At 40.7% G+C, this 11,451-nt stretch overlaps 1 protein-coding gene across 1 annotated transcript in view; it reads left to right on the top strand.

Moving 5' to 3' along the window:
* Nucleotides 1-2,394: 2,394 nt before the first annotated feature.
* Nucleotides 2,395-11,451, top strand: part of LOC118099464 (apolipoprotein B-100) — a 14,558-nt gene continuing 5,501 nt past the window's right edge. Inside the window, 45 exon segments of the mRNA XM_047338196.1 lie at nucleotides 2,395-2,449; nucleotides 2,747-2,859; nucleotides 2,953-3,001; nucleotides 3,004-3,097; nucleotides 3,558-3,705; nucleotides 3,826-3,978; nucleotides 4,060-4,069; nucleotides 4,072-4,183; nucleotides 4,306-4,391; nucleotides 4,483-4,593; nucleotides 4,596-4,657; nucleotides 4,659-4,924; nucleotides 5,051-5,157; nucleotides 5,303-5,457; nucleotides 5,550-5,770; nucleotides 5,909-6,075; nucleotides 6,078-6,103; nucleotides 6,193-6,372; nucleotides 6,460-6,663; nucleotides 6,782-6,889; nucleotides 6,892-6,951; nucleotides 7,042-7,268; nucleotides 7,527-7,694; nucleotides 7,779-7,802; nucleotides 7,804-7,841; nucleotides 7,844-7,910; nucleotides 8,013-8,198; nucleotides 8,304-8,372; nucleotides 8,374-8,421; nucleotides 8,423-8,457; nucleotides 8,659-8,765; nucleotides 8,845-8,954; nucleotides 9,048-9,184; nucleotides 9,187-9,370; nucleotides 9,372-9,415; nucleotides 9,572-10,149; nucleotides 10,152-10,175; nucleotides 10,178-10,297; nucleotides 10,300-10,389; nucleotides 10,392-10,751; nucleotides 10,754-10,830; nucleotides 10,832-10,883; nucleotides 10,885-10,943; nucleotides 10,945-11,079; nucleotides 11,081-11,445. Coding sequence (XP_047194152.1) covers nucleotides 2,395-2,449; nucleotides 2,747-2,859; nucleotides 2,953-3,001; nucleotides 3,004-3,097; nucleotides 3,558-3,705; nucleotides 3,826-3,978; nucleotides 4,060-4,069; nucleotides 4,072-4,183; nucleotides 4,306-4,391; nucleotides 4,483-4,593; nucleotides 4,596-4,657; nucleotides 4,659-4,924; nucleotides 5,051-5,157; nucleotides 5,303-5,457; nucleotides 5,550-5,770; nucleotides 5,909-6,075; nucleotides 6,078-6,103; nucleotides 6,193-6,372; nucleotides 6,460-6,663; nucleotides 6,782-6,889; nucleotides 6,892-6,951; nucleotides 7,042-7,268; nucleotides 7,527-7,694; nucleotides 7,779-7,802; nucleotides 7,804-7,841; nucleotides 7,844-7,910; nucleotides 8,013-8,198; nucleotides 8,304-8,372; nucleotides 8,374-8,421; nucleotides 8,423-8,457; nucleotides 8,659-8,765; nucleotides 8,845-8,954; nucleotides 9,048-9,184; nucleotides 9,187-9,370; nucleotides 9,372-9,415; nucleotides 9,572-10,149; nucleotides 10,152-10,175; nucleotides 10,178-10,297; nucleotides 10,300-10,389; nucleotides 10,392-10,751; nucleotides 10,754-10,830; nucleotides 10,832-10,883; nucleotides 10,885-10,943; nucleotides 10,945-11,079; nucleotides 11,081-11,445 — 5,791 coding nt within the window.

Genomic DNA, 11,451 nt, shown 5'->3' with positions numbered 1-11,451 from the left:
CCTCTTCCATCCTTGACACAGACTAGTGGGCGTGTACACTGTTGGTTGTTTCGACGATCCAATCGGGCGGGATCAATGGTGTGTAACAAAGTCACACTTTACAATATGTGGGCCCACATGAAAAACCAAACCAGTTTGACATGAAACGCCTTCTTGGATTAAATAATGACACTTTTCCCAACACCCAAGTTATATTGAAGCAATTTTTTTTCTTTAAGCAGCCAAATCAGATAAGTAAATCTATCCTGATACCTTGCTATTGATAAGGAAAGAAGAAGAGAAAAGACATAAAGAAAGACGACTTAAGGTATATCAGAATTTGATTGAACTTAGAAAGAACTACGCTACATCTACTGCTCCATTGCATTTAATTGTATCCTACCAGCAATAAACTAATGAAGGACAATTCTTCATTACTTGGAATGAAGCTTTATTCATGTACACATATATATGGGTACCTAATCAGATGGTAATCTGCATGAGGAATAATATAAAGAAAAACTCATGGGCCAAATCATCCGCCAATGCTTGTGATGCAAGATAGTAAAATGATCACTATGGTTTTAATTGTATCTGAAATGCAAATGTGAAAAAACACTGTATTTTACCACAAATTTATCTTTGGTAATTTGGTGTAGGAACTATTTTAAATATTGACATTTTAATATTATCATTATTGCAGAGTTTTATATTACAGTCTATATTAGAATTACAGACCGGTTGAAACAGATAGTTATAAAACCTAGGGTATTATTCTTAAAGCAATTGTTAAATAAAAAATTTCACGAAGAGCACTTCTTTATAACAATGGATATTTCAAGTTACGAATCTACAAACATCTGGGCAAAGAAACTTGGACTAAGGACAGGAACAAAAAATAAAGTGTGATGCTTTGTAGATTCTTCACGCACAAGGCAAAGGTATTAGAATCTGTTCTTGGTTTTTTCCTTTGAAAATCTGTGCAGGCCAATACTGTCAGAAATGTTTTACCAATATGCCAATCATACCTATGCAAACATTCCAACTAATGCTGAAGGCTCTTTAGATCTACTACAAACCCAGGAAATACTCAAGCACTTCTCTTCTTGTCTTCACATCAGCGATTGTGGAAACATTCTAAAAGTTACACAATCCACTTCAGTACTGGTTTGATCAGATTTGACTGAAAGTGATTTCATGACATAAGCAAAATAACCCAACAATAAATTTTCTTGTGAACCTTGACTTTAACCTGAACTGTGTTGCTTTGATCTTGGATTGTAGATACATGACAGACTGTTCTACAACTGTGCCCCACCCACTTCAAACCAGTATGATAGGACAAAAAGGCATGTCTTTTTGTGAAGAAACCAAAGTTATGTGGTAGTGAATTTGGGATCAATCACAGTAAGATGATTGAGGGTGATAGGTTGAAAGATTTATGAACTACAAGAAACTCTTTAAAACCTTCATATTTTAAATTAACAAATAGCTGTTGAAACTAAACTTTTAACCCTACAGCAGCAGTTTCCGTGGTGACCTAGGTCATATGTAAATGGCATTTCTGCTCAGAGCTGCTCTGCACACTTTCTTCATGATTTGATTTGGTCTCAAGCAAGTCTGTTATTCAATGGAGATACGGGAATTGAGAGTGAAAGATGCACCCAAGATGCAAGATCATGTCTACACATCAGTCAGAGACTGTAGTCCAATGCTGCTGTGACAAGATGCTTGATAACAACCTGCTCAGGTGAACAACTTCTTATCAGGAGGCATAACCCCACTTTCTGGGTTGTGCTTTTAAATGAGCATTTGAACAGTGTTATGTAATGTATGGTTCTCGACCTCAGGGTAAAATAAAAAAAATAGTACGCAATGTTTTAAATCTTTAATTTTGTCATTGATTAGACAGTTCAAGCAAGACAAAAGAACTCTAAATAATTTACAGAAGCTATAATATTCTTAAACTTTACAGTGATGAAAAAGAAATCCTCAAATCGGGAAAAATAAAAACATTTGGAAAACAGAGAAAAATTAAGTAACTCACAAGCACACCTATTTATGTGACCTAATGTGAAAGAGCATTCTATTATTGTTCTTTCATCTTACAATGATATTTTACAGAGTCAGAAGTGGAGTGTGCACTTCTGCTCAATTCTAACTATAGTTGAATAATCTAGGAAACTAGGTTCAAATCTTTCAATATAAAAACACAAATTCTGAAACTGCAATCGTATGCCTCGTGGGAAAGATAGCTTGAAGGTTTCTGACCTCCACATAGACTGGACTTTGAGCTGGGTATGCAATGTATGTAATTTCAACCTCCACTTCGTACAGAACACCCATTGGTATAAAAGGCCTTTGCAGAGGTTGAGTCCTCAGTTCCTCAAAAGAGAGAGACTCAGCGAGTCCATCATGTGGGACTCCAAGCTCTGCCTTTCCGTTCTCCTTATCACGATTACCTCAAGTTGTAAGTATTATTTTTGTATTTCAATTATGTTGCTTTTGATTTTTTAAAATCTAATTATCTTGATATTTCTTTACAGCTGCCCAAGAGGAGCATGTATCCTGCCTGTGTAAGTTCAATATGCTGATATGTTAATTTAAAAACCACCATGCATTGTGAATGGCAGTTTGATTTCAATGTTTTTAGAAACTGTATTGTGCCAATGTTTTCAAGAATTTCTTTGTACTGTAAATTCTCTTGCTAAATTGTTATTGCAAGTTTATAGAACTGTAATATTAAAATCTATATCTTCTCTAAAAGTAAACCAGAGGTACAAACCCTACCACAAATATGAATACCTGTACAAAGCGGAGTCCTTGAATGCTATCAATGGTGCATCACATCTCAAGAATGGACCTATGGCCACTTGCAAGGTACAAACATTTCACCATTCAATGTTCTCACACACATTTTCATTTAAATTGTATCACACAGGGTAAAGCTGAAATATATATGTTTTAAAACAGGTTGAAATCGAAGTTCCTCAGACTTGTAGTTTCACTGTCTGTGACCACTGGACAGCTTGAGTGAAGTGGTTAACATGGATGTAGAGGGAAACCCTGTGTTCAGTCCCACGTCCAGCTCCCACAACTTTGCTGCTGAAATGGAGAGGTATGTGATATATACATTTTTCCTTTAAAGGTTCAGTGTGTAGAGTTTAGTGACATCTAGTGGTGAAGTTTCATGTTGCAGCTGAATACCCCTCACCTCACTCCTCCTTCAAATGTGATGAAAGAGAACCTGTGGTAGACTCTCAGGCTGTTATAAAACTCAAAGGTGTTTAGCGATTACTGTAGAAACATATGGCCTCCATGGAGAGGACCTGCTCCAGATATAAATATAAAGTATTTAAACATAAAGGCTCATTCTAGGATAAAGAAAACAACAATTTGTACAATTTAGATTAAACACACTGGTGAAAACATCACAAGGATTATTTTATATTCAATTTCTGCCAATAGATCCCTTTCACCTAAATCTTACACACTGGACCTTTAAGTGCTACACCAATTATGCAGAAACAAACATTTGCTGAACGTTTAAGAGTTAACCTCGAGTTTCTTTCATTTAGATATCCTCTGAAGGTTGTGGTTGAGGGTGTATATGATGTGAGAGTTTACCCTGAAGATGGTGAGACAACAACCATTCTGAATGTCAAGAGAGGCATTATCTCTGCCCTGGCTGTTCCTCTGGTAGAAGAAGACAAGAACAAGAACATGGTACGTCTCTTACTAGTGTACCCTTCAAATGTAAACCTACATTAAAAAAAGAAAACAACTTCTCACACCCTAATGTAAGAACAGAAAATAATATAACATCTCTGTACACACCCATTTTAGCCCACTATCCACGGCATGTGCAAGACCCATTCCTCCATCACCTCTACAGAGGACAGCACAACTGGCATAAGCCTCACCAGGGATCTGTCCACATGTGACAAATTTGTCCCAATGAGAGATCACACCAGTCCTCTGGCACTTATCTCTGGCATGGTAAGATACTCCAGCCACATGAGAGGGTTTGATTTGAAAAAAATAACTTTTTTGCTGACAACACTTTTTCCTGTCTTTCAGCACTACCCTCTTGCCAGTTGGTCAGAAGCTCCCAGACATGTAATTACAACTTTGACAATGAGAAGAAACACATGACCTCTGGGTCCTGCACTGAGAACCACATCCTCATTCCCTTCTCACACAAGTAAGTCAATCTTTATGGATCACCTGAACTACTCTATTATGTAATGTATTATGTATCAATGTACTGATAAGTATTACCCGAGGTTTCTACAATCCTTTAAATAATTCATTTCATCTCCACAGGGGAGAATACGGAGTTACCAACGTTGGAAAGCAAGAACTGACTCTGGTTCAGGTTTCTCCTCACAATGACAGAGTTTTCGACCACAGTAAACACGTTTTTTTCACTTTCTTCTTTTTTTATTTCAATATACTAAATGTGTAAATAATTAATACTAACCGTTTCCTTCTGTATAAAAGGTGGCATCGTCAAGGGTCTTCACATGGAAGCTGTCCAGGACAAGAGTGCTGTCCAGGATAAAGATGCAGGTCTGAACCTCCTGAGAGAACTGGCCAATCTGCCCGGTAATGGTGTGAGAGATACCACCTCTCTTGCAAGCTTGCTACCATGGTCCGTGGAATGGGAAGGCTTACATCTGAGTCCCGCCATTCCAGAGGCTCTTGAAGTGTCCCGTGTCCTGACCTACCAGGTTCTGGCCCAGTGTGGAACCCCTGAGTGCAGCAGTGCCATCATGCAGATCCTCAGGACCTTCGACAGCTCTGCAGTCGAGGTTGATGCTGCTGTGTTTGCTCTGGGACTCGTGTCCAATCCCTCTGCCCTCCTGATCAATGACATGCTCGAGATGGCCAAATACAAGACCAGCAAGCCCATCCTGTATGCCCTGAGCAATATCGTCAAGAGGTGAGTTAACCATGAGTTATACTCAGTAAAGGAATGACTGAAGAATGTTTTAGCTGATGTTTCCATCCTGAGTGTTAAATAAAACAAAGTTAAAATTCTTTTTTTTTTATATTCTCTCCTCAACAGGTTCTACAAGGCTGAAGGAAAACTGACCCCTGAGATTTACTCTGTGGCTGAATTCATGGCTTCTCAGTTGGGCGACTGCTCCGGTGACCAGGAGACCACTTTCCTGCTTGAGGGCAAGCGTCCTCACCCTTTTTGCTCCTTCCAAGGACATGAAATTTGATTTGGATTAAGAGCAACGGAAGCACTGACTACAATACTCTTAAAATATGAATTTAGATTCAGTCCAGTGAAGATAATGATCGCTTTACTTTTGATTATAGGTTCTTGGAAACATGGCTCCAGCCATGTCCCCTGCTAGTCCTGCACTGAGAGCCGCTGTGATGCAGTGTGTGAACAAACCTGAGGCTTCTCTGGCTGTGCAGCAGGCTGCCATCCAAGTGTTCAGGCTGATTCCCGTCCCAGAGGAGGCAAGACCAATTGATTAATTGGTTTTATAGCTTATTATAATAATTGTTTCTGCATAACTGATTCTAATCATGTTGAACCCTTGTTGTTACAGGGTAGAGAGATTCTCATGCAGGTGCTTCTGGACGGTACCAGCCCCTTGCAAAAGCGTCTGGCTGCGTATCTGGTACTTATGAAGAACCCTCTCACTTCCAGTGGGAATTGGCTCAGCTTGTGTGATGCCCTGCCCATTGAACAAGACTAACAAGCCAAGAGTTTGCCATTCTCATCACTAACATTTCTGGCCTAACTGATCCTGAGTGTGACCCAGAGAGGGTGAAATATCTTGCAGCTTTAAGTTTAAATGTTTTTTTTATTATTTTTTGTTTCAACTTATACACTAGTGGTGAATATGTCCCCTGATTTGATCACCCTCATTGGTTTAACTGTAACATGTATTTTTCTTTCCCACAGACTGAGACAGAAGATCCGTCATGCCCTGCAGGGTAATGAGCTTGGAGCCACTATGGACCCCACCAAGTTCTCTCGCAACTACAAGATGGGATCTGCAGAGGGAAACATGATCTTTGAGGGTACCAGCTATCTGCCCAAGGAAGTCATGCTTGAGATGACTCTCAAGGCCTTGGCTATGATATGGACATGATTGAGGTAAATATGTTGTGCCATCAGACATTTTGAAACGTGACAAGTTGTGTCTAGTTGTGATAGTAAGTGTTATAAATGTCTCACCTTTACAGTTTGGTATGGAGGGCAAAGGATTTGAGCCAACAGTTGAAGCCCTGTTTGGACAGAATGGATTCTTCCCTGACACTGCCATGAAGACAATGTTCTTTGTATCTGAAAACATGCCATTGAAAGTCAGTGAGATGATGCAGACCATAATGCCTGCCCTGAAGAAGGACAGGATGAAGAGACAGGTATTCAAAGAAACTTGTTTTGTATGAAGCAAATGTGTTAAATATCTTGTTTTTAGACGAGTGATTAATTTGGTAATATATGCACAGGCCACCCAGGACTTTGTGAGACAGATCGGAAGCAACCTGAACAAACTGGTGGGTGAACTGAAGACTGCTGAGTCTCCTGAGGCCATGGTTTACATGAGACTTCTGGGAAATGAGCTGGGATATCTGAAGACCAAGGAAATAGAGGAGATGGCCTACTCTGCTACAATGATGATCGACAGCATGTTGAGGATGTTCCCTGGTGATGTGGAAGTGTTAGAATTTTAGTGTTCTTATTTTAAAGAGCATTGCTATCATTTAAACAATTGTATGTTTTATAACAACTTTATGATTTAAATGTCCTGTGTATTTTTATTTGCTACAGCTAATGAAGGCGTTGATGACCAAGACTGACAATACAATCTTTGCCCACTACATCTTCATGGACAATGAATTCTTCCTGCCCACTTAACTTCAGAAAGCCTTGATGGTACTGTAATTGTCTGTACCTTTCACTTGGCATTGGATGGTGGACTTCAGATTGCTCGTGATATGGTAAAATCCCTAAATGTGCTTAAATTACATAAATATTTTAAATTTCACAGCATCAACACAACAATTCATATTTGTCCTGTTTCCACGCAGAGTGAAGTTGCATTCATGCCCTCTGCTGGCATTGAGTTTGTAACCTGTGGGTTGGATCCTACATCCCTTGAATATGTCGACCTGGGATTAGAGATGGCTACTCAACATCTTCACTTAGAAGTGACTTGTAGTGCCAAGATCTCCATGGGACATGAATCAGTCAAGCTGACCATCCCTGCACCAGTGAATCCTACAAAGCTCTTCAAAATGATTTGGGTTTATGCAGAGCTTTCAAAATATTATATGATAAAAGTTTCTCTGCAAATACTGTCAGAAATGCAGCTGTTAACTTAGCAAACCTGGGAAGTACAAAGTGGTGTGCCATGATGTTCACAAGGAACACAAAGAAATAGCAGCTGCGATGTGTTTAACTTAAGTAATAATGGTTTTTACTTGCGTCATCAATTTACGCATGTTTAAATTTAAGATAATAGCCAAATTCAGATTTTAATTTTTTTCCATTTAAATTTTAGAAATAATCTTAGTATTGATCGATCAGAGGTATGATGACCATCTCAAACAGTGATGGACAAGGTTGATGTGAGTGAGTGCACTCCTTTCTTCGCTGGAATGAAATACTGCACCGCTCTGCAGTACACTGATGCTTCCTCTCAAGAGACAACCCCCTACTTCCCCTTCACTGGAGACAGCAAGTAAGCACAATGTCTGTAAACACCACAAATATTAGTCTCTTTTATTTACTTGTTTAACTATAAAATATGAATGAACCATCATAGATTTGCTGTGGAGCTCCACTTATCACATGGTCACTGAGTACATAGCCACTGTTGCTCACAGCCTCACAGGGAGGGAGAAGAGGCAGGCAGAAGGTCGACTGTGAAGCCTACTGTGAGAGCTAACAAGTTGCAGTACATGTGACACATGATCAAATCCTTCCACATGGCTGGAAGGCGGCTCTACCATCTAAAATTACTCTTTGGTTCCTAACAACAGGTGCAGATATCACTGAGGCCGTAGCACGCCAGCTACAACAGAAGGAGAAATGTCGTCACAGCTGACTTACAGATCCCCGACTACGATGTAGAGGCTGGACTCAGGCTGGGTGTTGTTGATGGAAACACCAAGGGCAAAGGAACTCATTCAATCTCTGACTTGGCTGTCAGCAACATCCTCAGTTTCCCTGGTTGGCTGCAAGTGTATAAGAAATTCATTAATCTCATAAAATAAAAACAGTCATTACCATTATTGAAATGACACTTGAATTCAACTGGTATATATTTCAGTCTGAAGGCTACATGAAGGAAGTACGCAAAAAAAGTCCAGCTTCTTGTCCCCTCACTCAATGCTGATGCCACTGTCACAGCTAACATGAAGGCAGTAGCATCTTGAGCCGGAGCTTGAGAGTGAAGTCAAAGTAATGAGCTGCCTCTAAGCAGAAGGCCCAGATGAAATATGGTAATGTATTTTCCACCTGCCATTCTTAGACACATTCCCTGCTAAAATAACGCATTCATAAACGCCACATCCTAAATGTAGCAACACATGACACCATGACATGTGACGGGAGATTCAAGTTTTAAGTACGTAGATTTAATTGATCTGGGTGTACTGCCGCAGACAGCAAGCTCAGTTGCATTCAAGTCTGATGAATACCAGACCACCGCGCGCGGGGCCGACACGCCGGCATGGCTGGCAACCAGCCGCCCGACGCAGCGTGGCAGGCAGACATGAATGTCCGTCACATCTTCCAGAAGTTTGGCGAGGTAAGCGTCTTGGAGTTAACAGTTTTGTGGCCTTTGTCTGAAAAATGTATGAAGCATGCATTGAACCCTATCCATTTAGGCTGCGAACAACTACATGGACAAATATGGTGCTGACCTCCCTTACATTCAGAATGTCAGAGTACCTGATATGCCTGCGATTTCTCTGCCAGAGACATTGTTCCTGAATACGTAAGTGTGGAACATTTCATGGTAAATGCTACAAATTACTATTATTATTATTTTCAAAACCTTAATGCATTTTATTTTTGTATATTTTAACAGTGAGGCTAAGGCTTCGTACTACTTCAACAATGAGCACTTCACCGTCACTATCCCTCTTCCTCTCGGAGGAAAGACCACAGAGGAGCTTCACTTCCCAGCAGCTCTGACCACACCTAGCCTGTCTCTACCTCAGTTCGGCCCGAGATTGTCTCCATGGAGATTCCAATCCCAGACCTTGTTGTGCCCAAGCGTCTTGCTCTGTCTATTCCTCTTTTTGGCAAAAGCTGGAAGTTTCGGTTCCTGATGAAGAGTAACTATGATGCAGAGGCTCGCAATTTTCACAGCAAAGACATGGAAACACCGGGCTACCAGCTAAGCTTGACGGAAAGGAACATCCCCAATTGACGTCCTGTCAATAAAGATTGAAGGTAATTCAGATTCAAATTATTAATCATTTCTTACATCCATGTTATACTGAATTTACATTGTAAGTGATGTGTTGATTGTGCATATTGTGTTTGGTATAGTGTATATTACCCAATGATTCACACTATGCATTATTTCTTCTTTTTTCTTTTATTTAGGCTTGTGGAAATGGATGACCACTGATTCCATTAACGCTCAACTGAAAAGCTCTTTGGTCCATAAATTCCTTGAAGCCAGTGTTAGCATAACTGAAGATGCAACCTTCACTGACAAAATCAATTTGAAATCAAGCAGCAAGATTGAAGCCACAAGTCCATTTGGTCTCAATGTTGCACTAGAGCACACAGGCATGACTGGATTCAACACTGAAGAAATCTCTGCTGATAACAAGTTTGATGTAATCTTCAAGGCTGGACCCATGTATGGCAAAACCATCTCCACCCAGTCATTCACCATCTTCCCATTCAGGGCGGTGAAGCAAAGCTGATCTCACCATCCAGGGATTGACTCTACAGTTATCAATGCTCAGAACACAATTGCAGCATCCCTTGCCAATGGTGAATTCTCACTTGTGTCTAACACCAATGCCTTTGAAAACCTCTTGACACATGTTGGTGAGCTTTCCTTCAAAGAAAGCAAGCTGTCATTGAAAGGTGATGCCATTGTCCTTGCTCTTGGCATGAAGATCCGCAACCAGGCTGAAGCCCTCATTGGTGGTGTGAAGTCATTGGCCAGGGATTTGAGACAAATGCCGACTGTAATTGAAAAACCGTGTTCACTCTCTGCTGACTGCCACTCTTGATGTCAATGGTCTGGCTGTAAACAGCATGCTATTACTGAAACTTCTAGAGAATGAGAGGTGTCATTCACAAGGCTGTTCTAAGATGTAAATAAGGATTTCTGTTTGACTATTATGAATAAACACCCGGCAGAGCCCTGGTTCCTAGAAAACACCTTCAATGCTGAGCTTGATGCTCTTCCAGAGCTACTTTATCTATTAACAACAAGGCTGCAATGAGTGATATCAAGGTTGACAATGCAAACACTCTCGTAATTAGTCTTTCTAGCCTAGACTTCAACTCCAAGGCTGAAGCCACAGCAAGCGAGTATGCCTCTTACACTCATGATATCCTCATCAACATGAAACCCTACACCGCTTCAGCAAATGTTAATAACAACCTGAGACTTCTGGCTGCCAACTTCATTAATGAGGCTCAGCTGCAGGCAGAGTTGTACAAGATGGACCTGACCGGAAGCCTGAAAGCCATCTATGGTGAGGAAGAGATCAAGCACATCTATCAGGTGAATTATGCTGATATGATCACAATGCAAAAGTGTAAAAATCAAATGGAAAACTTTGGAAACCTATACGAATCCAGAACACTGAGCTGGAAGTTGCTGGTCTTAAGGCCAGGCTCCAACGATGCCTGTTTAACTCAAGTAGCCAATGCGCTCGATCACACCATCCGCCTGCAGCGTTGTCTTTGATTTCAACCTTGATGCTGTCGTCAACGCTGATGGAGACATCAACGCATGGTGCCACAAGTGCCCAGCCTCTATGGCCCTGAGTTCAACTCTGGCTTTTGCTTAGCCCACAGTGCAGATAATCTTAACTCCAGCAGTTAGATACTGGCTTTTCCCTTGAGACCACATTTGACAACAAAATGACACTGTTCTGTCACCCAAGAGCAGAAGATAGTTTTAGAAATGAAATCTAAATGAATGAGCAAGGTCTTCAATCAGGATATGAGTGTGTACAATACTCCTGAGAGAACTGGAATTCAGTTCTGCACCATCCTCACAAACATCATCAACATAGATTCTGCAGACAACCAGGAATTCACCGTTGCTGGCTTCCTCAAGTACGACAAGAACACAGACTGTCATATCATTCAGATCCCTCTTTTTAACAATCTCCCTGCCCTCTTGGAAAGTATGAAAGGCTTCGTCGTGTATGTTGCTGAGACACTGCAAGACTGCATCAACAACGAGGAGATAAAGGCTAAACTTGAGGCTCTTCCCCAGCATGTAAGTGACT

This window comes from Hippoglossus stenolepis, chromosome 20 (genome assembly GCF_022539355.2).
Source record: "Hippoglossus stenolepis isolate QCI-W04-F060 chromosome 20, HSTE1.2, whole genome shotgun sequence".
NCBI lineage: Eukaryota > Metazoa > Chordata > Actinopteri > Pleuronectiformes > Pleuronectidae > Hippoglossus > Hippoglossus stenolepis.
The sequence above is the reverse complement of the archived record's forward strand: the minus strand, read 5'-3'. Positions and strand labels throughout refer to the sequence as shown.